Source organism: Lutjanus erythropterus, chromosome 19 (genome assembly GCF_056507025.1).
Source record: "Lutjanus erythropterus isolate fLutEry1 chromosome 19, fLutEry1.hap2, whole genome shotgun sequence".
NCBI classification, from domain to species: domain Eukaryota; kingdom Metazoa; phylum Chordata; class Actinopteri; order Lutjaniformes; family Lutjanidae; genus Lutjanus; species Lutjanus erythropterus.
The window spans coordinates 3,313,207-3,339,979 of record NC_139335.1 but is presented as its reverse complement, the minus strand read 5'-3'; the positions used below and the strand labels follow the sequence as shown (position 1 = coordinate 3,339,979).

The following is a 26,773-nucleotide window of genomic DNA, read 5'->3' as shown; positions in this document are numbered from 1 at the left end:
TGCTGGATGCCGTTCTGTTTCATTAAACATAACCTCCGGCTCTGCTTCTTCTTCTTCTGTGGTGGATCTGTTCTGAATGTTACCGTGTTACAGAGTGCCGCGCTCCCTGTCAACAAGACGTTCGACAAAAGACGGAGAATCCTCCAGAGTTCAACGAGCAGATGAATAAATTAACTGCAGCTTAGACCTCCGACAAAGCTGCTGCACAAGTTTGCTGCATAAATTTGTTATTTTAATGCCAGAAAACATTTTAAAACTTTTTCATCTGCATATGGAACCAGATCTGCATGGAAACACGCAGTGATAAGATATTTATGGTATGTTGGGTCCCCTTTGTGTTTTGGTCGCTGCCTTTGTTGAAAATGATGACAAAAACAAAAAGGATTTTTTTGTTTTACACCAAAACTTTTTGCCTTTTATCAGAAACTGTTTTGATGCAAGTACACAAACACATGACATGTAGGGTTGGGTACCGGACTTTTTTCTTAGAAAAAGACTCAAACCGATTAATCGATTATCAAAGTAGTTTGCAATTAACCTACTAATTGATCAATAATTGATCAATTGTTGCAGCTCTAGGACAGATAGTGTACTGTGCACAGGTTCTCCAGCCTTTGTGACTTCTCAGTCTCAAAAACAATCCAGGGAAAACTCTGGTTAATATCTAAAATTGATATCAACTAGTGCTGAGATTATTAGTTTCATTATTTATTGACTATCCTTTTGATTGATGAATCATTTAATCATTTACTTCCTGTGGCTGCAGCCTGACGTCAACTTCTCAAACTCAGATCAGACACTGACCTGGTGGAAGAAGACAACCTTATATCCTGACAGACGTGACAACAGACGTGACCACAGACGTGACAACAGACTAAAAGCTTCTCTACGTCACAGAACCTCCTGGTTGGTCCGACGGCAGCGACGCAGCAGAGATCAGAAACACAGAGAACAAACGTACCCGTGAGAACGTGTTCCCTGTTTGCTGACTGGCCGTGTGTAAACATGATCCGACATCAACAAATGAAGCCGCCGACGTGCCGGGCCGACACTGGAGGATTGTGGGAAGTTGTGAGTTAGGGATGTTGTGTTTAGATGCAGCGGCGTGATTACTGCAGCCCAGGCACAGCTTCGTCTTCATCGCCCGGCGAGCCGCCAGCGGCGCTGATGAATAATGAAAAACCTTTTCCTGCCTGAGATCCACATCCCTGTGGAGGCTATTAGCCCCAACACATACACTCTCACACTCACACACTGAGGGGGGAAAACCACCGATTACAGCTGAGACATGCTAATGTTGTTCCCAAACATATCGCAGAGTTTGAGAACCAAAACACAAGATGTCCCGTCACTACGTCCCCGCCGCTGTCCAAATGTCTCCCACAAGATAAAACTTCTTGTTCCACGTTCAACTTTTATTTTTGTTTATTTCTGACATGTGAGAGAACCAACAGGTTAAACTGAAAAGAGTCTGACGGCTTGATTCCACAGAGGTGGAAGTAACTTAGTACAAATACTCCATTACTGTACTTAAGCAAAGTTTTCAGATATCTGTACTTTACTTGAGTATTTATTTGTCTGACAACTTTTTACTTTTACTCCCTACATTTGAACATAAACTTTTTTTGTCTTTACATCTTAAAAACACTTTAGTTTTAATACATCTGAGGGGAATTATTGATTATAATTATTTTGGATCACTGTGTGCAGCCTTCTGAATATTAAGATTGATTTCAACCTAAATGGATGAAACATTAATACACAGACAAGACGATTCATTGGTGTTTGCATCAGTGCATATCACGCACAATAGATGCAATGAGATAAAAAGGACAAAAAAGATGTAAAAAGACGAGAAATACAAGACGAAAGCAATTTAAAAGATGCAACGAGACAAAAATTTTGATAACTGATTAATTGATTTGAGTATTTTTTCAAATAAAAAGTCAAAATTCTCTGATTTCAGCTTCTTAAATGTGATTATTTCTTCACGTCTTCGTCTGTGTGAACTCTAACTCTTCCCTGACTCATTTCCCAGACTCCTCGGCTGTCAGAGCTGCATTAAGTCATCCAGCCTCTTTGTAAACACTCCTATCTAATCGGTCGCGGTCCAGCCCTCCACCCCCTGACCTCTGACCTCGCTGTGGTCCCCTCTGCCCTCCGAGGGGCCAACAAAGGGCTCCAGCACTTGACGATGTCTCAGGACTGATGTGCTGGTCCACTCCTGAGTTTTACAGCCCTGTCAGACTCTCAGCTCGTCGTCTCTCTTTCAGCTTTTGTTTAACGACGACGGTGTTGACTTTAGAGCTGAAAAGGCTCTCAGTTGTTTTAGGAGAAGATCATTAAATCACAGAGTGATGAGCACTGAACTCTCACAGGACACACTTTCTGAAATATCTTGTACTTGTGCCTCTTTTTCTGTTCAAACAACAAGGATTTCACAAAAAGAATTCAGTGAAAAGAACAAACCAACTACGTCTCTGACTTCCTGTTCGTGGCTCTCAGATCCAAGCTTCTTGGCTCCTACTGAAGATCTAAATCTTTAAAAACCTTCAAAAATATCCAGTTTAATTTTTGAAAGGACGACAATCAGAATAGATTTTATGGGGATTATTTTTCAGCGGATCTGGATCTGCTCCAGGTTTCTGCCTGTTTAAAGGAAGTTTTTCCTCAACGCTGTCGCCTCAGTGCTCGCTCTACAGTGTAGACCTACTCTGTCTCCATAAATCATCCACCTTAATGTGTCATTTTCTCCAATTTAAAGACCACCCCTCGGATGGGAATGTCATTAGTTTTGCAGGTATTTGGTCATAAACCAAAGCATCAGACACATTAAAATGTTGACCTGATGATGGCGCTACATGAAAAGTCAGCAGATATCAAAGTTGTTATGATTTCCTCCTGACGGGAACATGAAAGTCTGAACCACATTTCATCACAATCCATCCAAAAGATGATGACATATTTCAGTTTGACCTACAGAGGCTCCATGCAGCCAATTAAAAATAAAAGTTCTACATATAAAATCAATATATTCATAAGATAATGAAAACATGCAGCTGTTGAGACGGTCTGCGAGGACGAAACACGTCTGAGTCTGGAGGGAGACGCTGAGAGGAAACAGCAGTAGGATGTAACACAGAGGATAATACAAACTGTGAACAAAGAGAAATATTGATGAGGACAAACTAAACTTTCTTCTTCTATTTCAGGCTAATGAGCTCTACAGAAGTGAGGCTGAGCAGACTGCAGCAGCAGCAGCGGCGGCAGCGGCTCAGGGTTCAAACACGCAGGCCGAGATGATGTTTTGACACCAGACACCACGTCAGCGAATCCGCTGACGCAGCTGAACAGAGTTACTGCAGAGTGGAAACAGTTTTATAGATGCAGCAGGAGTAAAGAGTGGACACACGGAGCAGAAAATGTCTTTTTATAGTGTCGACGTCGTCACTCACCCGTCTGAGTCCTGGTAGTTCACATTCAGTCTCTTGGTGGAGCCCAGCAACTCTGAAAACACAACGAAAAATACAATAATCAGATTTTGTGTGCAGGTTATTGACCAACCTTAAGCCTTGCAACAGATGACTCCGAAACCCTCCATTTAAACTCAACACGCTGAGGACTGCCATGACTGTTTCAAATGTGTAACTGTTTAATCTGAGTGGAAATCTCTTGAACAGTCATGCTTAAGGATGTGAAATGTCTTATAAGTCTTACGAGACCTCCTCATGAGGGATGAAACCACATTTCACAGCATAGGAGTACACTTAGCCACAGAAGACGCAGAAAAGAAGAAAAAGAAACACAGTTTGTACTCAGATCAATTATACAATTGCTTCCTGAACAGATTTCAGATCAGCTGATGGATTTCAGGCTTTGAAATCAGGCCAAAGTCACATATCTGCGATGACAAAATCCTGTTGTCGGTTCGTTTGCTTGCAACCTGCTTCAGACTCAGTTTGGAAGTCCGACCTTTTTAAGGGGTCTCGGTCCATTTGTGTGGTCCACGTCTCAAAAATATAAACATCGACATTCAGTCTGTTAAAAAGAGCGAGGTGAAGACAGTCTGGTGGCGGTTTTATGGATCCACCAGGACGTCTGAAGTAGAGCTCTACTGCGGTAACGTGTCAACCTGTTTGGTTTAACCGGCAGATGCCCTGCAGGACAGAGACAGACTCAGAGACAGCAGGAGACAGTGTCCCAGACTGGAGACTCCTGAGTTGTCTCTGTCCACTGGTATCACTGGAGGAAATCTGGATGTCTGGATGTTTCCTGCAGAGACACCGGATCATAAATCCTCCTCCTGTGTCTCTCTCTGTTGGACCTCCTGAGGAAGCTTCATTAGCCTCTGACCCGGGTTTGACTTCCTCGGCTGGGTCAGAGGACGGACAGCCGCTAAGAAAGATCCTGAAGAATAAGAGTCAACTCTTTGATCAACTGCAGCACAAAGACTCCCTGCTTCTTCCTCTTCTCCTCCTCCTCCTCCACCGGGACTCGACCAGTTGACCGCAGGTGTCAGAAGTGCACACGTTCTTCATTGTAGTACAAGTACAGACACTTGAAAGGAAAAAGTCGTCCTCTAAAGGACGTTTCTGGTGACTGTTTCTGTACAAAGTGACTGAACCTCAACTTTTCTTCAGCTTCTTCTTTTCGACAATTTTCATCTCGTTATCTTTTCCATCATTTTTTATCTTTTTTGTATCTTATGTCTGTCGTTTTTGTCTTTTACATCATTTTTGTCTTATTGTCTTGTTATATTATTTTAATCTTGTTACATCTTTTACACCATTTTCATCTTGCAATGTCTTTATGTTGTGTTTGTCTTTTTTCGTGTCGTTACGTCTTTTATTTTGTTTTCAGGGTTTCCTCACCTTATGTCATTTTCATCTTGTTACATCTTTAACATGTTTTTTTCTGTCTAGGCACATATTTTATTTGATTAAAATTGTTTTCAATTTGTTCTGACTTTTCCATAATTTTCAGATTTTTTTTCTTGAACTAAAACTAAAGTACTGAGCCTGTTTTAAAATAAATACTCAAGTAAACTGAAGTACAGACACCTGAAAGTAAAGTATTTGTACTTAGTTACGTCCCACCTCTACCAGTTTGGACAAAGTTTTTGAGCTCGTCCAGCGAGATGTCCAGTGTCTCCTCGCTCTGACTCCCTCTCACTGGCATGTTGTGGCATTCAGGCGGTGGAACCGTGCCGTTCCTCTGACAGTGGGTGCTCTGTTTGGTACAGTGGTGGCCTGGCCGGGGTCTAATCAGCATGTCATTATAATGCCACGGTCACTGACTCTGCGCTGGAAGTCAGAAAGCTGCATTCAGTGTGTGACAGTAAAGACCAGAACGCTGCTTCTGAATCATCACACAATCACGGTTCTGTGCAGAGTCACACGGCCCAGTGCGTCACGGAAACCGGTTTAATACAAACTGGTGTCCAATGAGGTTTGTGAGCGTGACATTAAGCGTGTTTTCCAGTCACCTTTGTGCGTGAAAAACCGGAAATACATTGCATTTAGAAACAGACACAGGAAAAATGAGTATAAAACAAAGATTTATCCTGTGGAGTCCCACAAGGCAGCCGCCTCGGCCCACTTCTTCAACAAGCCCATACGGTGATGTATGCAGACGATTCAACCATGTTCAATACTGTGGCTACATGTGAAGACCTAAATGAACATGGTGAAGTAAAATTGATCCGTTTGTTAAGATAACATTACTGTGATTGCAATGCTAATTTTTGTTAGCACCTCAGCATAGAGCTAACAAACACTAGTTATTCACATATAAATCTATTCAGCAATCATAAATAAAATGACACTTAAGAGAATCCATCTTTTCTCCCACCCCTACAATCCACATTTAGAAAAAAAAGGCTTAAGTTAATTAAATTTAGTCAGAAATTTAATCACAATCCTGTATCGAGATGGTTTTGTTGCCCAGCCCTACAACATAAACTGTTATTGATCAGGAGGAGAAATCTGATTAACAGTCACCACCAGTCTCTACAGTCCATGTGAACATGTTCTGTCAGTCACCTGACGGCAGGTCAATGTTTACTACAGGAGGTCACGGGAGGTCAAAGGTCAGGGGATGATGGAAAAGAGATCCCAGACAGTGGATCGAGCCACAGCCTGGAGACGAGCAGACAGCAGCCTCTCTGCCCCTCACCCCGCCTCACCCCCCGACAATGGAGCGTTTGAAGCTCTTCAGATGGGGAAAACTCAGCGGCTCCCCCCTCTGGGGATCACAGCGCTGCTTTGATAATGACCTGGATTTTATAATTATGAGAATTAATCAGCACAAGACAAGAAATTAGCAGCCAGACACACAGCGAACACACAGGGAGGGAAGAGTATCTCTGCTCATTAAAACTCTTCTTTAAATAACACGGAGGACCTCAGGACAACAACAACCACTGCAGCTGGAAACAGACTCGTTTCAGCTCTTCACCTGTCCCTCACCTTTTTTTTTCTTTTACTGGATTGTTTACTTGAGTGTGGGGTGGACGTTAGGGTTGGATGACAGCGGCCACCGTCGGCCCATCAACCTGCAATATATAGGAGCGTGTCTGCAGACATTACATTAGCAAAATAAAAATCAAAAAAAGCCCCAGAAATTGGCCCAAAAGAACAAGCAGCGATGGATTCAGCCAGTCGTCAACAGGGGATATATTCATCCAACCCTACTGGATGTTTATCAAGAAACGTCACCACTGCTGTCATATGTTTCCAAAACATTAATGCGCCAAGATGTATTAAAGGTCTCAGACTGAGGAAGAAATCCTCACTCAGCCAGGGAGGAGCTTCTTTGAGTCTGAAAATGTTTTGTGACCACGGTCCCTGAACTCACCTCCGGCTTCGGGGGCAGGACAGTAACAAGGCAGAAAGTTTTTCATGTATCTGCACTTTTTAACTTTTGTCTTTTACTCAACTACACTTTGGAAGACAAAATTGTACTTCTGACAACACAACATTTCTATAAAAGTTCCCATTACTCGATATTTTTAAGCTTTGAAATGAGTGGATGGATGAATCTGATCAATACCGATATTGGCTGATATGAAACTTCAACATCGTGATAGGTTTTTCAGGCCTACTTTTAAGATCCACTGACAGAACTTTTTGAATGTTTTGCCTTGATAAAAGAGTGACATGTTCTTGACAACACAATATCAAAGTCACATGATTGTTTTTTGTTTTTTTTTTAAATCAATTTACTTTCTAATATTTGTTTGCTTTTAATTCTTGGTTGTTTTCTTTTGTTTTCTTTTAGATGAGAGGGTGCAGCACTTTTTTTTTTTTTTTTTTACAGGTGCCACATTTTATGAGTTTCACATGTACAGAAAACAACAGAGGTCACCTGACCGCGTCGTCATGGTAACGGTAACAAACACACGGTTAACGTGGTGAAATGGTCACAGTTTGGTTAGTTGTAGGCAACAAAACTTCTCGGTTAGGTCTAAAAAAAAAAGATCAAGTTACATACGTGTTAAAATGAGTCAGTGTTGACTTTTGGTTTTATACGGAACATGAACTCCAGCGTTCAGGGTGAAAAAAAAAGTCCCGTGTTTGTTTGACTCATCCATCCACCCCACCTCCTCCACATGCAGACCGTCTCACTCTTTATTCTACGTCAAATTGCATTTTGATAACATGTTACTTGACACTGCTGAGTTATTCACACACCATCTAGCGAGACCAGGCTGATGTGACGTTGTCATTGTTTCCATCCACCTGCACATAAAAAATGGCGGTAAACTTGACTGTAGTTGTTGAGATGTTTCCCCGTTGGACTATTTGTGGATCAGATCTGAAGTTTTTCCTCTGAGTAATAAAACTGATCAGATATCAAACTGCCAGCCCTCTGGCTTCCAACAGGAAACAGTCAATGCTAAATATTGTTACCAGCGGTCATCTTCATCATCATCATCATCATCTGCTGCACATTTGTCCAAAGTTATTTTTACTGCTGTTTATGGAGCGAGGCGGAGAGGCAGAGTCTGTTTCAGCTCCAACATTTGAGGGACTCGGTCTCTTTTTATAATTTCAGTTTAACGTCCCGCGGATCTGCTGCCACAAGAATGCTGCAGGAGGAGGAGGAGGAGGAGGAGGAGGAGGAGGTTTTGCAGGAGTCTGCAGATTTGAGAGGTCTCGTTGGGATCAGGCTGAAAGAGAATCTGTTGTAAAAATCTACGACTAAAATTAGACGAGCTCTCTCAGTGAGTATCAGATGTATGATTAGACGTCTGCAGGCGACGCCTCACACGTCTTTTCGTTCCTCATTGTGGACGGAGGACTGAACAAACGACGGGTCGATACGGCAGCGTCTCTCCTCTCATTGTGGTGCAGCGTGGAGGCCGAGCGGCAGCAGCTCTGCACTAAATATACGTTTTCCTTCATGAACGCTGGACATCCTCCAAACAGACTGGAGTCACAAACTGGTCCTGAAACGCAGCACAGCTTCTGCTTCAGAGCCTGAACATAACACAACTTTATCTGATTAATAAAAACTGACCACAGGTCACACGATGCTGCAGAGTGAACAACACAACATGGCCACAAGTATGTGGACACCCAAACCTCCAGACCTCTTTATTGGCTCAGTTCAGTTCAGTACAGACCCCTTTTCTGTTGGTAAACATGCTGATGTGTTTTTGTGGGCGGAGCTGAAATGGAGGCAAAACAGTTCCTAAAGCATGTTAGCTAATGCCAGCTAGCATGTTTTGTTGGTTTGGTTTTTAACAATGGCTGAAAAATCCACATTCTTTGATTTCAGCTTCCCAGACATGAATATTTTCTGGTTTCTTTATTCCTCTCTGACAGTAAACTGAATATCTTTGTGTTTTCAACAAAACAAGACACTTGGAAAACTATGAACCGCACACCTTCTGAATTCAAGTTTTGCTCTTTTGCCAAACTAAAACAAGCTGAATTTCCTTGTCAACCCTTTCTAAGATACACTTCATCTAAACCTGACAGACAGAAACAAAACAACAAAAAATGCATTTCCACTCATCAGCCACCAACTCTGGTTTGGTTGAAATTAATCCCTAATTCAGACGTGATTAATCCGTTAATGCTGAAAGGCTCGTACAGGTTTTGGAGCAACATACGAGGCCATCACTGCTTATTTCAGCAAAACAATACCAGGACACGTTCTGCGTGTTCCAACGGCGTAGCTTCGTAGTAAAATAGTTCAGGTAGTAGAGACCTGCCTGCAGCCCAGACCTGTCTCCCACACAAACATTTGGAGCATTATGAAGAACAATACAACAATGGAGACAAAGTTCAGGGACTGAAAGCAATATCAGGAAGGAAAGAATGGCATCAGAACATCTCTACTTTCAGCTGTTTTATAGAAAAAAATGAGATTCAGATTAAACCAGTATTAAGACAAAGTCTAGCTGGTGCTCTCCTTGCTGCATTTGTCTTGTAATTTGTAATGTGTCCTTCAGACCCCCCCCCACAGGTCAGACAGCAGTGTGTGATAGTGGGTTTGTTTGATGCAGCAGGTCTGTTTGAAGATTCGGAGGTCTCAGAGGGAAACGCGGGCAGCAATCAGCAGCTCTCCTCCCTCCCTCCCTCCCTCCCTCCCTCCCCCTCACGGCCTTCAGAGAGGCTGGCACAGGAACACAGGAAGCTGTGGAAGTGTTTGTCCAGAACAGGAGTGGGACACGTCCGTCTCTTATCTGCTGACTGAATGAGGACATGAAGACGAGCTTCATCTTATCAGTTCTCTGGGACGAAGACGACGGCGGAGGTTCGTCCCTCCAGCCCGTCCTCCAGCTCAGACTCATGTTTGGACACAGATGAACTGCGGGGAGACAAGAGCTGCTGCAGAACCCCCCCCCACCTCCCCATCCCAAAGTCTGGACGCGGCGCCAAACTGGAGCACAATCACACAGATGCAAATACAGACGTTTTATCAGTTGACTCACTGTACAGGACAAACACACAGAGTGGATGTGAGATATCAGACAGTTAAAAGTGTCCTGATTGTTTGTCTGCTTCAATAAGAGTCAATTCAACGTCTTCACACACATTTGAGCTCACAAAGACCAACTGAGCTGTAAGACTTAACCACTAAATGATTCAATAAAAGATTTACTGGGTTCAGTTTCATTTGTAGTGACAGAAAATTGAATTTAACAAAAAAGGAAAAAAAGAAATGCTGAAAATGTTAGCCAGCCGACAAAGATTCCTGAGACTTCGGTCGTTTGGTCATCAGATCTCTGATCAGTAACCAGCTTTGTGACATCAAAAGGTGAGGCTGAGGATTTGTGTTTCCACATCTGAGGACAAAGAAACCTCCAATCTGTTCATAGAAACTGTGTGAGAACTTAAAGCTGCAGTAGGCAGAAAGGACTTGAGATACTGACGTTTTGGGTTGGAGGCTCTGTCTCTTAACCACTTCCTGTCTCAGACGAGCATGTGCAGATCCACGCACCTTTGTTTGGCCAATTTACAGGCATGAGATCCAGTGTCAGGGACCCGGAACAGTTATTTCAGTTATTCAAATTTACTCGAGTTTTGAAGGCATTGTAATGACTTCAAACACACATATATATGTTTGAAACACACACACACACACACACACACACACACACACACACACACACACCTGACAGATGTAACTGATGTGATTTATCAGCTCTCAGCAGGACGGTCTGTGTGAAGAGGAGAAGCAGAGCTGCGTCTCCTGTGGATATAAAACCTGTTTGCTTTGGACGCCGTTTTACTGAACACATTACAGGGAACATAAAGTTTTACTCCTCCTCCCGCTGCTGCTGAGTGTCGGCCTCAAGCTGCTGGACGGTGATAAACTTTAACATTCACATTAACAAATGATACACAAATGTTTGAGTTTGACAGCAGCAGTTCTGTTTCTTTTATCAGTTGATCATTTGATTAGTCGAGAGGCAGCGACTACTTTTGATAATCAATGAATTAGCAACGTCATTTTTCAAGCAGAGGAGCTGAAACTTTGTCGGTTTCAGCTTCTCTAAGGTGAGAAATAGCAGTGTTTATTAAATATCTTTTGTGATAATAAACTGAATATCTTTCATGTATTTTAACTGCTGGTGTCTATTAAAGAGAAGAAAACAAAACTGAATCTTTAACCAGGTTTTATTTGATCTGGGGCTGAACGATTATGAAAAAATTATAATAATTGCGATTGTTTTGACTGATGCAACTGTGATATGATTTGCAATGTTAATTATTAGTTAGTACATTATTATTAGTTATTAATTATATTAATTTGTACATCATTATTCTCATTTTATTTTTTTTAGCAGGCATCTGTACCAAAGATCTTTTCTTAAGATATCTCTGCAGCACAGAGACAATATTTTATTTAAAATATTATTTTGATAACATTTCAGTTTCACAAATACTCTGCTACCTGTGATTTGAAAATTGCAGTTTGTAATATTGTGATTTAAATAAAATTTTCTCAACACTGTAAAAAAAAACTGCTGACCTGTAATCTTTAGTTGAAATAATTTACTTTTCTTCTTTAGATGAACCTGAATCTTTGAGTTTTAGAAACTGAAAAAAAAAATTGACTTTTCGTTTTTACAGTGTAGTTGACAGCTTCTATATTTCCATCCTGCAGATCTCCTCATCGTACCAAACCCTGAGGACAGAGCAGGGCCTCCAGTTTCGACTTCATCTTAACCTCTGTGGCTCATTGGTGGTGTAAAGTGTTAACGTGTTGTTTACATTCCTGTGGAGCCCGTGGAGCGTTGGGTGGTGTCCTTCAGAGACGTGTGGAGGTTCAGGCCGAGTTTGGACGGTGATGGAGGAACGAGGCCGGTCTTATCGGCTCTGCCGTGCGTGTGTACGTCGGCGTTATCAGCCTGCTTATAAATGAACCTCGAACAAAGCAGCAGGGAGGAGCTGGAGTCAGCGTGGAAGAGAAGTGATTCAGCGTTCGGTTCAGGAAGAAATGACAATCAGAACTTCAAAAAAACTCATTCTATCTGAACTAAAATCCAAAATCTACAAGTGCTCCAGTCAGGATTATAGAGGCCGATCACCGATCACTGGAAGCAGTATCAGCAATCACCAATCAAAGCTTGACGGGAGTACAAGTATTAAAGTGCAGATGCTTGAAAACTCTACTTAAGTAAGTAACAAAGTATTTGTACTCAGTTATTCCCACGTCTGAAAACGTGTCATCCCTGCAGACCTCTGTAGAGCAGCAGGATGTCAGAAAGTGAGTTTGACCACATCTGTCCGTCAGTCCGTCACTCAGTGAGTTTGTGGTTTCCTTCAGGGGGATCAGAGGGGTCGGGGGTTGTTGGAGGGGGGGGACCAGGGCTCTGAGCTGACACAAAGCTTCGGCCTCCCGCTCTGTGAACAATAGTGTTGGGACAGGAAGTGCAGAAGGGGCCCTGAGTCCTGGCTTTGTTCCTGAGAGCTGTTCCACGCCTCGAGAGCCTCTGTCAACACAACACACACACACACACACACCCCTCCTCTTCCTCTGACACCAAGTCATGGTCAGGTTACAGCCCGACACCTCCACAACACACACACACACTCGCGATAATGCAGCGATAAAAAGTCAAAGATACAATATTTATTGCGATATTTGTAAGAATCAACTACCACAGAGAATTACAGAGATTTCGAGAATAAAGTGAAAATATTTTAAGCACGAAGTCCAGTCTAATATTACAAGATAAAGTTTCAACTTAAATCACGCTGCTTTACATTTTCTAACAAGTGCAAGCTCTCATCTTTAGGATGTTTTTTTTTCAGCGACTACAACAGATCTATAAGTCAGATTCTTTTAAATGTCCTCAGGGGGCACTCTGAAAAAAAACAGCTTTTTTCTATTTATGCACACTGGGCCTGCAATGAATTGCAGAATACCATTTCTTTAGAAGCACTCCAGTCTTTGAATACCTTTAAAGGGCTTTTTACAAACTGCCCTGAAGGAAACATGTTGCTGCTGTACATAACCCTTGACCTGTAGTGAAATGGGATATGGATATCGCTTCATATGGCCTGCATGTTTTATTATTTTGCTTGCGTTGTATTTTTTTAGGTACTGTACGTTTTCTAACCTGTGAAATTGACTTTTATGTGGAACTGGGTGTGCTGCCGGAAAAAGTGATGTATCAAATACACCAGAGAGTGAGGAAAGAAGTCTGCTAATGTGACTAAAGAAGAAAGAAGCAGAAAGAAGCAGAGCAAGAAGCAGGAAGAAACAGGAGGAAGCTGGAAGAAGCAGGAAGAAGTGGGAAGAAGCACCCGAAGAACAGGAAGATGCAGAAAGAAGCAGAGGAGGAAACACAGGAAGAAGCAGATTAAGAAGCAGAAGAAGAAGATGAAGAAATGAGGAAGCAGGAAGAAGCAGAGGAGAAAGAAGCAGAGGAAGAAGCAGAAGAATCAGGACCATCACTCTCGTTAACTAATGGACACGCTCATGAAGACGAGGAGGTCAGGACGAGGAAGAGGACTCTGACGTGACAGGACTGAGCAGCTGCAGGGCAGAGCAGCAGAGTCACAGTGAAGCCTCCAGCTGCAGACCAGCGAGGGTTAAACAAGATAAATCAGCTGAAAACACAGAGAGAAGAAGAAGAAGAAGAGCTGCGAGAGTGACAAACTGAGAACAAATGTGTTGTAATTATGTGTCAAACAGAAGCTCCACAGCTGGTCTGAGATATGTAGGTACTATTAAACAACTCAGTGAATCAACCTCAATTCCTAAAAAGTTGTGTCACAGACATTCAATGTGCAGAGATTTCTCTGGATTCTCTGCAGGTTTGTGCTGAGAAATGTTCTTAAACTGTCGGACTGTTTGCAGTTTTTCATAAAGTGGTGAACTTTACCTCATCCATGCTTGTGAACCACTGAGCCTTTCGAGGACGCCCCTTTAATACCCAACCATGATGCTGTCACCTGTTTACCTGTGAAATGGTGTTTCTCGATCATTTGACAACCGTCTTTTGTTGCTCCTCTCACAACTTTTTCAGGAACATGTAGCACGGAGATCATTTCATTCAGTTTTATTTTTTGCTCATCGTCCCCACTCTTGTGGAAGTGAGGTTGTAGATATTAATTGGACATTTGATATATTTTCCTCCGAGTCCTCCGAGTATTCCGACCACAAACTGGACAGAGAGCGGTCTGTCTCTCTGGTGTTTGTTTTCACTCCGAGTGTTTTGACCAGAGTCAACAGAGTCTAATTTTCTGAGTGTTGATCCAGCTGGAAGCTGCTGACTGACACCTCATTCACACTCTGCTGTGGAGACGCTCATTCAGACCGGAGGACGGAGACTGTTGGACAGGACCTAATGGGAGCTAATGGACAGTTGACAGTGTGGTGGCAGCCGTCTGCGTCCAGAACGGACAGCAAAGACTCGCATTATAGCAGCGGCTTGTTAATGAGGGACATGTTGCCTCAGAGGACAGCGTGTTTAGACTCTGGGTGGAAAATACAACAAACCTCTGAGGACATTTGATGTGAAAGCTGTTGATGAATGATTGGATCAGACATGTTGGAGCACAAGTTTTTTTTCTCTTTAATAGACGTTTAATAACTTCTTAATCTTCCAAAAGTCACCCTGGAGGTTCTAAAGAGACTCAGTGTTGGACAGGGTGTCCACACGAATCAGCAAGGTTTAAGACTTTTTATTGTCACCATTTCATTCATTTTGAACTCCAAAAGTCTGCATCTCACACCAAAACAGTAGATGTTGTTAAATAGCACTATAGGCCAGAGGAGAAATATGAATTTTTGATTTTACGGTGAGCCGTACCTTTAAAAAGCATAGACATGACAAGCAAAATGTCCTCAAACGTGGCATGCTTTTTTTAAACGTATCCCATGAGATCACGTTGTGCAACCTGCTGGTGTTGCCAAGCAACAATAATGCAACTACTTCAAAAGTGTGCAGATTTTTGGAAAAAGCTCAAATAGTATTAATCTCCACTACGCACAAATTAATTTAATCCAACATCTTGCACTGAACATACAACACACCTGTTAAACTGCACACATTTAACAATGCAATATCACCTGTGTGCCAGAAATATACATTTATAAATGCAGATCTTTAATATGTGACTGGCGCTGCCCAGTGATTGGAGAGATTTGTGTTATGAAAACTACCTCAGACATTATTCTGCAAAATAATATTCCACAGAATCCTAAAGTCTGGACTCGATTCCATTGAAAATAAGTTGCTGTTTTACTTGCAGCTTTTGTGGTTTAATACTAGTCTAAGTGCAAACAACCAAACCAAACACAGGGGTTTTGAGGCAGATTGTCTTTCTGCAATGTCATTGTTGTTTTAAGAGAAGAAAAAGATTGCGTGGTACATTTCCTTTTTTTGATTCTTCACAGGTTATTTTTTATTTTTTCTCTAACTTTGTTGTTTGATTTTTCTTTTATTTAGTAGCCTGCTGTCGAAAAATGTCAAACACAGAACAGCTGTACTCTTATCTGTATTTTCAAGAATAAACAAATCATTACAATGACAAAAAAGTGTGCAGATTTGATTTTACAAGTCTGCAAATAGAGTTTCATTTCATACAGAAATGAATGAAAGCCACATCGGAAATCTAAAAACGTGTCGTCTGCATTCGACAGCGTCTGAAAAAATGTAAAGATGACATAATTTGTAGTTAAAGAGCTAAAAATGGTGAAAACACAAGTTCCTGTTGTCTGAAACTAACAAGAGTTATGACTTTAAATTAAAAAGAACTTTTATTTCTCAAACTAAACAGCATGTTGAAGCATCCAGATTAAAGTCTTCTAAGTATTGTTTTCTTCCCTGTAAAGTGGTTCAGGGTGGAGTGTGTGTGTGTGTGTGTGTGTGTGTGTGTGTGTTCCTGTTTCTATTTGAACCTAAAACAAGAAAAGGCTCAGCATTCAGCACATATTGTTCAAGGGGATGTGAGTTCAGCTCCACACCCGTTCCTCCGCTCATAATGGACTTTTCCTCACAGACAAACCTCCATCTTTCTGGACCTCCCCTCACCTCCCCCCACCCCCACCTCCTCCACCTCCCCCACCCGTGCAGCATGTGACCGGGCATGCCTGTTTGGCGGTCAGCCTGTGTGGGTGCGGCGGGCCGAGCCTCCACTTACAGTGACAAGAGATAAGGTGACGTATTAACCGCAGCAGAGAGATCGCACACAGAGCTCGTCTCTGCAACAAAAAACTGAACTAGAATGTGAGAAAACAGACAAATAAACTTTAAGACAGTCTTAATAAATGATCCACGTGCATCCAGAAAATCACACACTGTAGTTTAACAGTTTCCTCCACAAACAAAAAAGGAGTTAATTCTTAGTCGTGTTAGCTAACAATAGCGGTTCATGAAGGAAAACCAGATTTAAATTCATCTCTGGCCACCATCTCACCTTCTCAGACCTAACCAACAATGAGAGTACCAGCGACCGGCATGCCAGACCTTCGTCATGGCGTTAGGATTGTTAAAAAAGTCACAGTTTGGTGAGATTTTTAAAAAATAAGCCTGTTAGTTACATAAACAAGTTTAAATAGTTCAGTGTTGACTCTTGGGATCCAGAGAGTGATGTTCTGGGTATGCCTGCACAACTGACCCATCACTGAGCCCCGCCTCCAAACAGCAACTGCCCAGTCATAGCTTAGCAACCGTAACTAGGGGCTGCAGGCGTGTCAAGCTTTGCATTTCTCTCCATGTCGAAGGTGTGCGGGAGGTTCTGAGGGGAGCGATACTCCATGTTTCATGAGTCTGGACGGTGGGGTCTTTTTTTGTCGTCTCTCAAAAATGTGAAACACAAAAGAACGTTAGCATGTCCGGCTAGCTAACATTAGCTTACTTCTCTACATAATCCAGTATTTAATAGTTTTGATGTCTGCGGTATGAATACACAATGTGGAAAAATAATAAAAAGATGTGTCCAAACTTTTGACTGGTTTAGAGCTGCAACAATTAATTGATTATTAAATTAACTGCCAACTATTCTGATAATTGATTAATTGGTTTGAGTCCTTTTTTTCAGGAAAAAAAAGTCAAAATTCTCTGATTTAAGCTTCTTAAATGTGAATTTTCTGGTTTCTTTACTCCTCTCTGACAGTAAACTGAATATCTTTCAGTTGTGGACAAAACAAGACATCTGAGGACGTCACCTTGGACTTTGGGAAACACTGATCAACATTTTTCACCATTTTCTAACATTTCATAGACCAAACAAGTAATCGATTAATTGAGAAAATTGTTGTTTCCGTTCTTCTCATGATAGATTAGACTAAGACTTGTAAACAGGGAAACTAAATAAAATATGAGACTAAAATTCAGTTTAAAAAATGACAAAAGACGACTACATCTGAAGGTTCCTCTCCTCTTTTCTGCCCCTCATTTCCACAGGAGCTCTTTCTGCTCTTTCTGCTCTTTCTGCCTTTGAGTGCGATTCTGTTTGAAGTCGTCTTAACGCCTCGCTGGGAAAAGAGCAGCGAAAGTCTGCTGGCAGCGCCGCAACACCCACGAGGCCACGCTCGCCTTTCTCCCTTTGTCACCCGCTGAAAACTTGAGGAAACTCTGCTCGCCGGATTTCACCGGAGTCAAATTCCAGCCTCAGAAAGGGGGATCGAAGGTAGCGCTCTGGGGTCCACATACCAACGCCATGACATCACCGCCTCTATTCTTCCCCCCCCTGCATTCACACACACTCTGCTGCTCAGACAATGGCTGGCACTCGCACAACTCCAGGGATTTTAAGGAGAGAAATAACTGAAACTTTTCTTGCACAGCTGTGAGTCAGACGTCACGCTGAGGCTCCGAATGCACCACCTTAAAGCTCTCTGTCAGGCTGAAGGTGCTGCAACGAGCAAAACCTCGACTGTCACACGCTTAAATATGCACCAGCCAAGTTTTCTGTGAGTGAAAATAAACCCATTTTTAGATTCTCACCACAATTCTGACCTAAATGAGAGCTCTGTGAATTCCACTCATGCTCGGTGGTGGGAAACGTTCTTCATACACAGTCTGAGTCGAGTCAGAGCTTATAAATCAGGCAGCAGACAGGCTCCTTAACAGCACAAAATGAGACTTCTGTCCAGAAAAAGCTGCTGAACCTCTTTACCCTTCAGTGTTCAGACATCACCAAAGAGGATTCTGGGTATTCAACTGCTGAATCTTTCACAAAGGCATTCAGCAGCAAACGGTTCAAACAGACTAAACAGACTAAATATTGTTTTCTGAACTGAATATATTTGATTTTGTCCATATCTCTATTTATTCCTACTTATATACATTAATGCATCATATTCTATAAGATCATCCCTGTTTGAAAATTTATGGTGAATTAATCGCCAACTATTCTGACAATCAATTAATCAAATATGTTCTTGTTTCTTTAATTCCTCACTTAAATATCTTTGGGTTGTGAGTAAAACAAGACATTTGAGGACGTCATCTTAGACTTTGGGAAACACTGATCTGACATTTTTCAGTATTTCCTGCATTCAAACGGCATGTTTTTTTCTCATTCTTTTCTCATTTTCATGTTTTTCTTTTTCTCCCTCATTCGAAGCTGAAGTTTCCGTATTCAACAAACACTTCAGCTGAACAAAACAATGTCACATTTGTCACAGTTACTGCCATTTCCAGACTATTAATCAATTATAAATACATTTTAATTGGTTAAAATCTTCACAGGCATTAATCAATTTATGATTAATCATTAACATCTCTAATTAACACGATAAGACTTCTGATAATTAATCATGAGTCATGTGGATATAAAGATCAAGTGGGTAAAAGCAAATAATGAGTAGAAGTAAGTTCAGAAAACTGCATCACTTTACTTTTAGAATTCCTTATAAAATATATACAACATATATCTCACCCAGCCATAATATAAAGTCCAGGAATTTATTGTATTTGAATGTCATCAGTAAATAAAAGAAACGTGTCCAGCAACAGCAGTGCAGAAAGACTCTGTTGTGAAAACGCAGCGACCTCACAGATGCGTCATGACGGGTGTTTATAGTCTCTAACCTGACTGGTGAGAGACGGTGAGAAAGGTGCGTTCAGTGTCATTTCAAATAAAAGTCACTCACATCTTGTAACCTCACAGTTGTTCAGTCATGTGACGTCTGAGCTGCACAGACAAAAAGCGAAGAGCCGCGTGCAGAACCTCCATTACATAACACAACGAATAAAGAAAAACCACCAGCAGCCACGAGTCTGCTGCACACACTGCGTCCCACGACACGCTCTACACAACACACACACACACACACACACACACACACACACACACACACACACACACACACACACAGGATACAGCCTCAAACTACGTTCATTATCGTCTCATTTCAAAGCCTCTGTAACAAGTGCAGAGGGGCCCATTACACTGTTTCCTGCACCGCTGCTCTGAGCATGCTCAAAGGCGCTTTATTTTAGAAGAGACCAAATTATAACTGAGAAAATAAGAAGACAACCAACCATCAACACGAGAGCGCCAGTTCAACAGCAGTTCAGCAGACGTCCCACGGGCGATTGGACCAGGAGACGCGTTTAGAAAGTCTGCGCGGGTTAATAAGGATCAAAATTAGAATCCGTGTCCATCGAGTCTCTCCGTGTAGGAAGTCGGTTTCAACCGGTGGAAAAATCTCAGAGGGAAAAAGGTTTTATTTGGTCTTTATTTTCAAAACTAGCAATAAACAACAAAACCAGAGATTATAGAGAGGACTATACTTTAGTCCAAGTTTAACTTTCTCTGGCATAAGGCTGGTTTTAGTCTGAAATGAACTTTCTCTGACGTAGGACTGCTTTTAGTCCTAGTTCATCTTTCACTGGTGTAGGACTGGTTTTAGTCCTAGTTCAGCCTTCTCTTTGGCAGACCTGGTTTTAGTCCAAGTTTATCTTTCTCTGACATCAGACTCTTTTAGTCTGAATTTAACTTTCTCTAACAAAGAACTAGTTTTAGTCTTAGTTGAACCCACTCTTTGGCAGCTCTGGTTTTAGTCCAAATTCATCTTTCTCGTATATAGGACAAGTGTTTGTCTGAATTGAACTTTCTCTAACGAAGAACTGGTTTTAGTCTTAGTTTATCTTTCTCTGATGTGAGACTGGTTTTAGCTCCAGTTAAACCTGCTCTTTGGCAGACCTGGCACTATGTGTGACTCTAAGATGTTTGAACTAGAGCAGAATTTCAATAAAACCAAGTAAGGCCTGGTTTGTTTTCTTCTCCTTCCCGTCACGTCACGTCAGGGTCAGGATTGGCTCCTGGACAGCCAGGGGTCCTGAGGGGCCCCTCAGTCAGCCAACACACACACAAGAGCTTTGTTTCCATTTTCAGAGGTACGACCAGCCTATAGGCATCCTGTCTGTTTAGTGGACTAATTAAACATTTAACACACCGACAGCAGAGTTGACAGTCAAACACCAGCAGCTCAAACTCACAGGCAGAATTTCACCGACTGTCTGAGAGGTTTTAACACTTTCCCTCCAATCCGTGGAAACTTCCCTCCTCATTATCCTCTCAGTTTTATGGTTTGGTGTTCAGAGATGATGGGTGGAAGTAGAGCAAACAGAGTCCCACTAAACTCCTCCAACTCCCACAGTGAGAAGTGACTGATTGGCTGAACAAACAGTCTTCTGTATTTGCTTGACCTTTCCTCAGAGCGGAGTTATGTAAAGGAGACGTCCTGTTTCTGGGTTTCCTTCGGAGTGTGAATGGAGCAGCGAGCGTGTGAATCTCTGAATGTGTTCCAGTTACATACGAGCCATGTCAAGTGACTCACTTATTCCCCTTTTGTCAGCAGGAAAACCAGGACATATGACAGCGAGCAGAGAGCGATTTGCACAAAAACGCTTCGCTAAATGATTTTCTGGAGAAGTTCGCAAATCTGGGTCTGCATCTATCAGACAGGGAAACTTCTAACAGACATAAAACACTCTTTGCTTCCACTGTAAAGACTAGGAATAACAACACTCAGTCAAGTTTCCTAAAACGGGAAACAGCTTGAGATTAATTTGAGCTCCTCACCTGTTAGGAGCTGCACGAGACGGAAAATTCAATACCTCTTATGAAGCCAGAGAGAAAAGTTAATTAAGTCTGCAGAATTTTCCCTTTTTTATTAACAAAATGCACACGGTGCTGGTACAGGAAGTCACTGCATGCTCAGGTAGGACAACAAAGACTGTATAATAATGGATATTGTATCATATATAAACAAAGCTCCAAGCAGGTAGCTCTGTTATAGCGGAGATGCAAATCCCTGCAGTGCTGGGCTGACATGCCGAGTCAAGTCAAGCCAGCAAATGTGTCTGGAAAAGAGGTCTGAGCACAGTGTTAGAGGTGAAAGGGAAATTTAATGAGAAAGTGAGAGGAGCTGCAGAGTAAAATAGTCCATAATAAGACCAGAGTTCTGCCAGCAGCGCCCGGGAGAGGCTGGATTCTGCAGGGGGATGATTGGCTGAGAGGAGTTTGAACCCAAACTCATGAATAAAACATGAAACTGATTTGGTCTGAGCGAGCGTGAGGAGAGGCAGCAGACCCCCCTCCCTCCCTCCCCGACGGAAGAGTCTCCAGCACGCCGTCGCTGTTTTGTTTCGGTTCTCAACGGCCGGCTTTTCATGGGGAGACGACAGGTTTACGAGGCTCCAATAATGGGATGGTGATGAGCTTCTGCACCAAACATCAGTCCACAGGGTCGATAATAAAAACTCCCGTGGCACATGTCTGTTAAAACAGACAGATGGGGATGTTACGGGTCAAAGAGGCTTTTATTTGCTTTTGTTTGTGCTTTTTAAAACCTCTTAAATACACTTTAAATGAGGAAATGCGTTCTTCAGCATCTCTAGATTAAAGCAGTAAAGATGATTACAGCTTTCATGTGGCTACTGACACAAAACAAGCTTCATTTAATAGTAATATTTAGGTTAGTTGACCTCAGTTTGTCTCGCTCATGTACCAGAATGAATTATCAAAAAACATATAGAATACATATCTTTGAAAGAGCCGACGCTTAAGCACGTGTGCAGTTACTACTCACTCCCATAAAAATGCATAAAATTTCCAAATAATACACCCAACTGTCTGAGAAGCAGAACTTAGGAAGGAACGTTCATCCAAATTAGATCTGCAACGATCTCTTAGTCGATAATTAAATTAATCGTCAACTATTTTGATAATGAATTTATTGGTCTGAGCAATTTTTTGGGGAAAAAAAAACTGATTTCAGCCTCTTAAATGTGAATTTTTTTGGTTTCGTTCCTCCTGTCTTGACAGCAACGTGAATATCTTTGGCTTGTGGACAAAACAAGACATGTGAGGACGTCATCTTCGACTTTGGGAAACACTGACTGACTTTTTTCAATCGGACTGGGAGAGAAAAAGTTTGGTCCAACTCATTTCCTCTGGTACATCAAACTCATCGAGGTTCGATACCCAGCTCCGTTTAGGACACTGTGGTCCAATAACATGTTATCTCTGATTCAACTAACAACAAAGTCTTTCTTTACTTGTTTTAGGGTGAAAAGGAATTTCCTTGAAACAAAAGCTCCATATATGCTCAAACAGATTTTTGTACTGTAGGTGTACCCACTGAACTTTGTCTCTAACTTTATTACAATAACGAACCAACTTGTGAACATCAGAAAGGTAAAATAAATCTTTTTTTAGTTGTTCTGTAACTGTATTAAGCCCCAGAAACATTAAACACGTTGTCAAAGAATGCCTCTGAAGTGAACCGGGGTTACGGGATTAGTCCATTAAGTCCTAATTTAATGGAGCAGCTCAGTCACAGTGTGCTGACTGTAAACAGCAGTACTGTGAGAATGAGATGCCACAGCATCTGATAAACAGAGCTGGATGCCCCCCCCAACTGTCCCCTGCCCCCCCCTCTGCCCCCCTCCCACGATGCTATAATTCCCTTTAATCCTGGCAGGGCACCAGCTGGGAGCTCCTTATGATTTGGGTGATAGCAGTTGGGCGTCGGGGAGCGACCGAAGCACCAGATGTCAGGAGGACAGAGTTTGGGTCACGCGTGTCCTTCAAAGATCAGAGGAAATGTCCTGAAATATGGGACACAGGCTGCTGATATTTAGTTCACATGGTTAAAATATTTGAGAAAACACGGCGGAGATCCTGAACAGAGAGGAGCTGAAAGCTCTCCTATAACGTACGAGGTGATGGATTGGGCGTGTTGAGGTGAGGAACAATGGGTGGGGGGTCATGTGACAGTCTGCAGGAAGTCCCCCAAGGGAGCAGGACGGGCCCGTCAGCTGGCCGAGGAGGAGACATCCACACCCCGACAGCTCAGAGGGAGGGAGGTCTCCTTCCTCCTCTACACCTGCTGCCACCGACATGTGGAGGATGCTGCGTTCACGTCAGGTGGAAGTCACCGTAAAAAACAGCTTCTCAGATGCTGACTTTTAGAAGAAAAGGTGCCAACTAGAACTACAAAGTTTAGTCGTTAATCGATTAATAGTTCTTTGTTTTAAAATGTCAGAAAATGGTTAAAAATCTCAATCAGTGTTTCCCAAAGTCAAAGATATTCGGCTTACTGTCAGAGAGGAGGAACAAAACATTCAGGCTGAAAGAATGTTAAAACTGTTAAGTTTGGGCTCATTTATTACAACAAAAACTATATTTTTGCTCATACAGAAGCCACAGGGAAATGCAGCACATTTGGTTTGTGTCAGGAGGTTTTTCAGAACTAGAGTCAAAATATAAAACTGTTTGATGCCACATGGGCTGTTCAAGTTAATCAAACTCTAAATGAATGAATACGTGGCTCTACTGTCAATGCACAGGATTTTTAATTAAACATAAACATCTTTGAGTGTGACGAGAATCTGCAGTTTCTGCTGCACCATCAATCCTGAACTCACAGAGACAAAAACACGACGAACTGAATCATTTGTTCTCACATTTCCTCACATGTTTTGTGTTCGCTCCTCTTATAAAATAAGTATCTGTTGACGCGGTGAGACTGGGATCTTAAAATAGTCTAAACCAGAGGGGCTGCAAACTGTTTCAGGAGAGGCTCGGTGAAAAAATATCACAGGAGTTACCACACGGAGAGCAAGCAGAACAGACTAAATGTGTGGTTTTGATTACAGGTTACAGTTTTGGTTAATTTTACTGCTTTTCTCAGAGTCATAAAGTAATAAATGCCTTTCTGGACGGATTTTTTTTTATCTATCTGCTGCAGCGTGAAGTTATATCAAACAGCAATATTAACACCTACATTTAATAATTCATGCACGCAGAGCAAATCTGCAGTGTCTAAATTTAGAAATCTGCACAAATCTTGGATTAATAATAAGGAACTAATAATAAAAACCTCATGTTACATCATCACAGCCTCAGCAGCATCATGTCCATGTTTGGTCAACAGATCAGAGACTTGTCTCCTGCAGAGGTCAGAGGTCACCGATCACGCTGGACGTTGGCCGTGTGGACGGTCCTGTGACAGGTGAGAGGTTATCTGCCTGATAAAGACTGACCTCCTGCCGGCCCCGGGGCCCCTCAGCGGGCCCCTTTTCTTGGTCACTCGCACCACAAACAAAGACGACTGTCAGGCTGAGAGACATCAGTCACACAGAGGAGGAGGAGGAGGAGGAGGAGGAGCTGAAGGAGGACGACAAGTCGCTCTAACTGTGTTTCAACTCTTATTTTTCAACAACACCTTAAATCCAATAAAAAGGGTTTGTACCTTCAGTTTTTCCTCTTCTGCAGGTTTTAAATATTCAGCGAACAGACAGACAAGTGTTTTCTTCCCGTCTGAACAGGAGCGGCTGGTTTCAGCTGGCTGCCACAGAACCACTGGCATCATCGTTCGTTTAGACGGAGAGTTTTAGGAGGTGTGACAGCAGCAGGAGGTGAAACTCAGCAGAAATCTTGTTTAAGCAACTCAACACCTCCTCAGCCTCTCGTCCGTCTGAGAGAAAAACCTCCAGCAGCTGATTAGAAAACCAGCTGCGGCTTCGTTACGGCACGGTATCACGCAGCTGATCTGAGGGAGCGAGCGTGGAGGAACCGTGCGACTCCGCTGAAGGTTCATTTTGATCTGGAATTCAGAGTTTCTCCTGAATGATTCACAGAAACCATCATGGCTGCTGTGACCTCACTGAAAACCAGAATCAGGATTATCATGATCAATCAATCAAACGATGAAGATGACTTTTCTACCAAACCGTGCAGCCATATCGCACGCACTCACCAAAAGAATAAAAAAGCTTTACTGTCCAAAATAAAGATCGAATAAATTGTTTCGCTCTTAGAACCTTTGTTAAATGTTTTTTTCTACTATAAGTTTAACGGTTTTTCTTTTAACAGCCCACCATGCTGTCATAAATGTGCATGCTGATGTGTCCAGTAGTGTCAGAGATAACAACCAATAAGACGACCACGTTTTCAACCAACCAACCAATCAGCTCAAAGACCAGAATCTTCAACTGGTCAGATTGGAATTAATCCAGACAAAAACAGCCATAAACTGTATAAAGTCACATGACCGTCAACCGCGCTCAGGTCAAACTGTGACACAGAGACGAGGAGACGCAGGTGAGCAGCAGCAGCAGCAGCAGAGAGACATTTCAAAATAAAAGCATCAGTGTACTCACTGTTCCTGTTGGTCTTGAGTTTGGACAGCAGCTTCTGAGTGGACAGCAGGTCTCCACTCTTCACCGCCTGCAGCAGGTCCTGCTCCTTCCCCATGCTCCCTCCTCGCGTTTGAACCAGCTTTATTTAAAATCCCGCCTCCCTCCTCAGAGCCTCATGCTGAGTGCCGGAGACATAGACCTGCCTCAGGTGAGACGCCCCACTTCCTGTCTGACGCTCAGGAAACACAATCCTCTGATGTGATCTCCTCGGAGCCGCAAAAACTCTCCTGCTGCTGCTGCTTAATCTCCCACTCAGACTTTTCTTCTTCTTCAGTCTTTATTTGCAGGAGATGTTATTTCCAGGGTCAAGCGGGGGGGTGGAGGCTGATGGAGCTCCTGGAGAAGGAGGAGGAGGAGGAGGAGGAGGAGGAGGAGGAGGAGGAGGAGGAGGTGGCGATGATGTGGTCAGGACTGAAAAGAAATGAGAAAAGCAGATCAGTTGATCTATCAGAGGAGGCTGAAACCACAGCAGCTCTCCTGTCAGCTCAGTGTGGACGTGAAGGAGACAAACGGGACTGAGGAGGACTTCAGATTAGAGCTGCAATGATTATTAATCAATTATTGGATTAATCACCAACTATCTGGAGTATTTTTTCAAGCAAAAATTCCAGATTCTCTGATTTCAGCTTCTTAAATGTGAATATTTTCTGGTTTCTTCACTCCGGTCTGACAAAAAACACTGAATATCTTTGGTTTGTGGACAAAACTATTTCAACATTTTCCACCGTTTTCTGACATTTTATGGACCAAACAACTAATCAAGAAAATAATCGACAGATTAATCAATGACGTAAATAATCAGTTACAGAACATCAGTGTGCCTGGTGTCTTATTTTCTCCAGAAAATCTAAACTGAAATCTGAAATCCACTGAAAATCAGACGGCGAGAATACCTGCTGGGAGGCAGTGACACGACAGTGACGTGTTTCTGGATGTGATTAGTGCAGATTCACTGTAGGTTTCCACTCCCTATGATGTGACGGTAAAACGGCCTGAAGGCAAATGTGACGCACTGAACTGTGGATGAAGGTTTACACACACACACACACACACACACACACACACACACACACACACACACACACACACAAAAACACACACACACACCTGTCACAGGTGAGATGAGGACCGTGTGACCAC

At 42.4% G+C, this 26,773-nt stretch overlaps 1 protein-coding gene across 5 annotated transcripts in view; it reads right to left on the bottom strand.

The window, feature by feature from the left end:
• caskin2b (CASK interacting protein 2b) overlaps positions 1 to 25,988 on the bottom strand; it is a 55,281-nt gene extending 29,293 nt beyond the window's left edge. For all 5 annotated transcript variants that reach the window (XM_084745035.1, XM_084745036.1, XM_084745037.1 and 2 more), the window contains exons 1-2: positions 25,595 to 25,988; positions 3,456 to 3,507 (exon numbers count right to left, since the gene is read on the bottom strand). In XM_084745035.1, coding sequence (XP_084601161.1) covers positions 3,456 to 3,507; positions 25,595 to 25,688 — 146 coding nt within the window. In that variant the 5' untranslated portion in view covers positions 25,689 to 25,988. The remainder of the gene's footprint in view (positions 1 to 3,455; positions 3,508 to 25,594) is intronic.
• Positions 25,989 to 26,773: the final 785 nt, after the last annotated feature.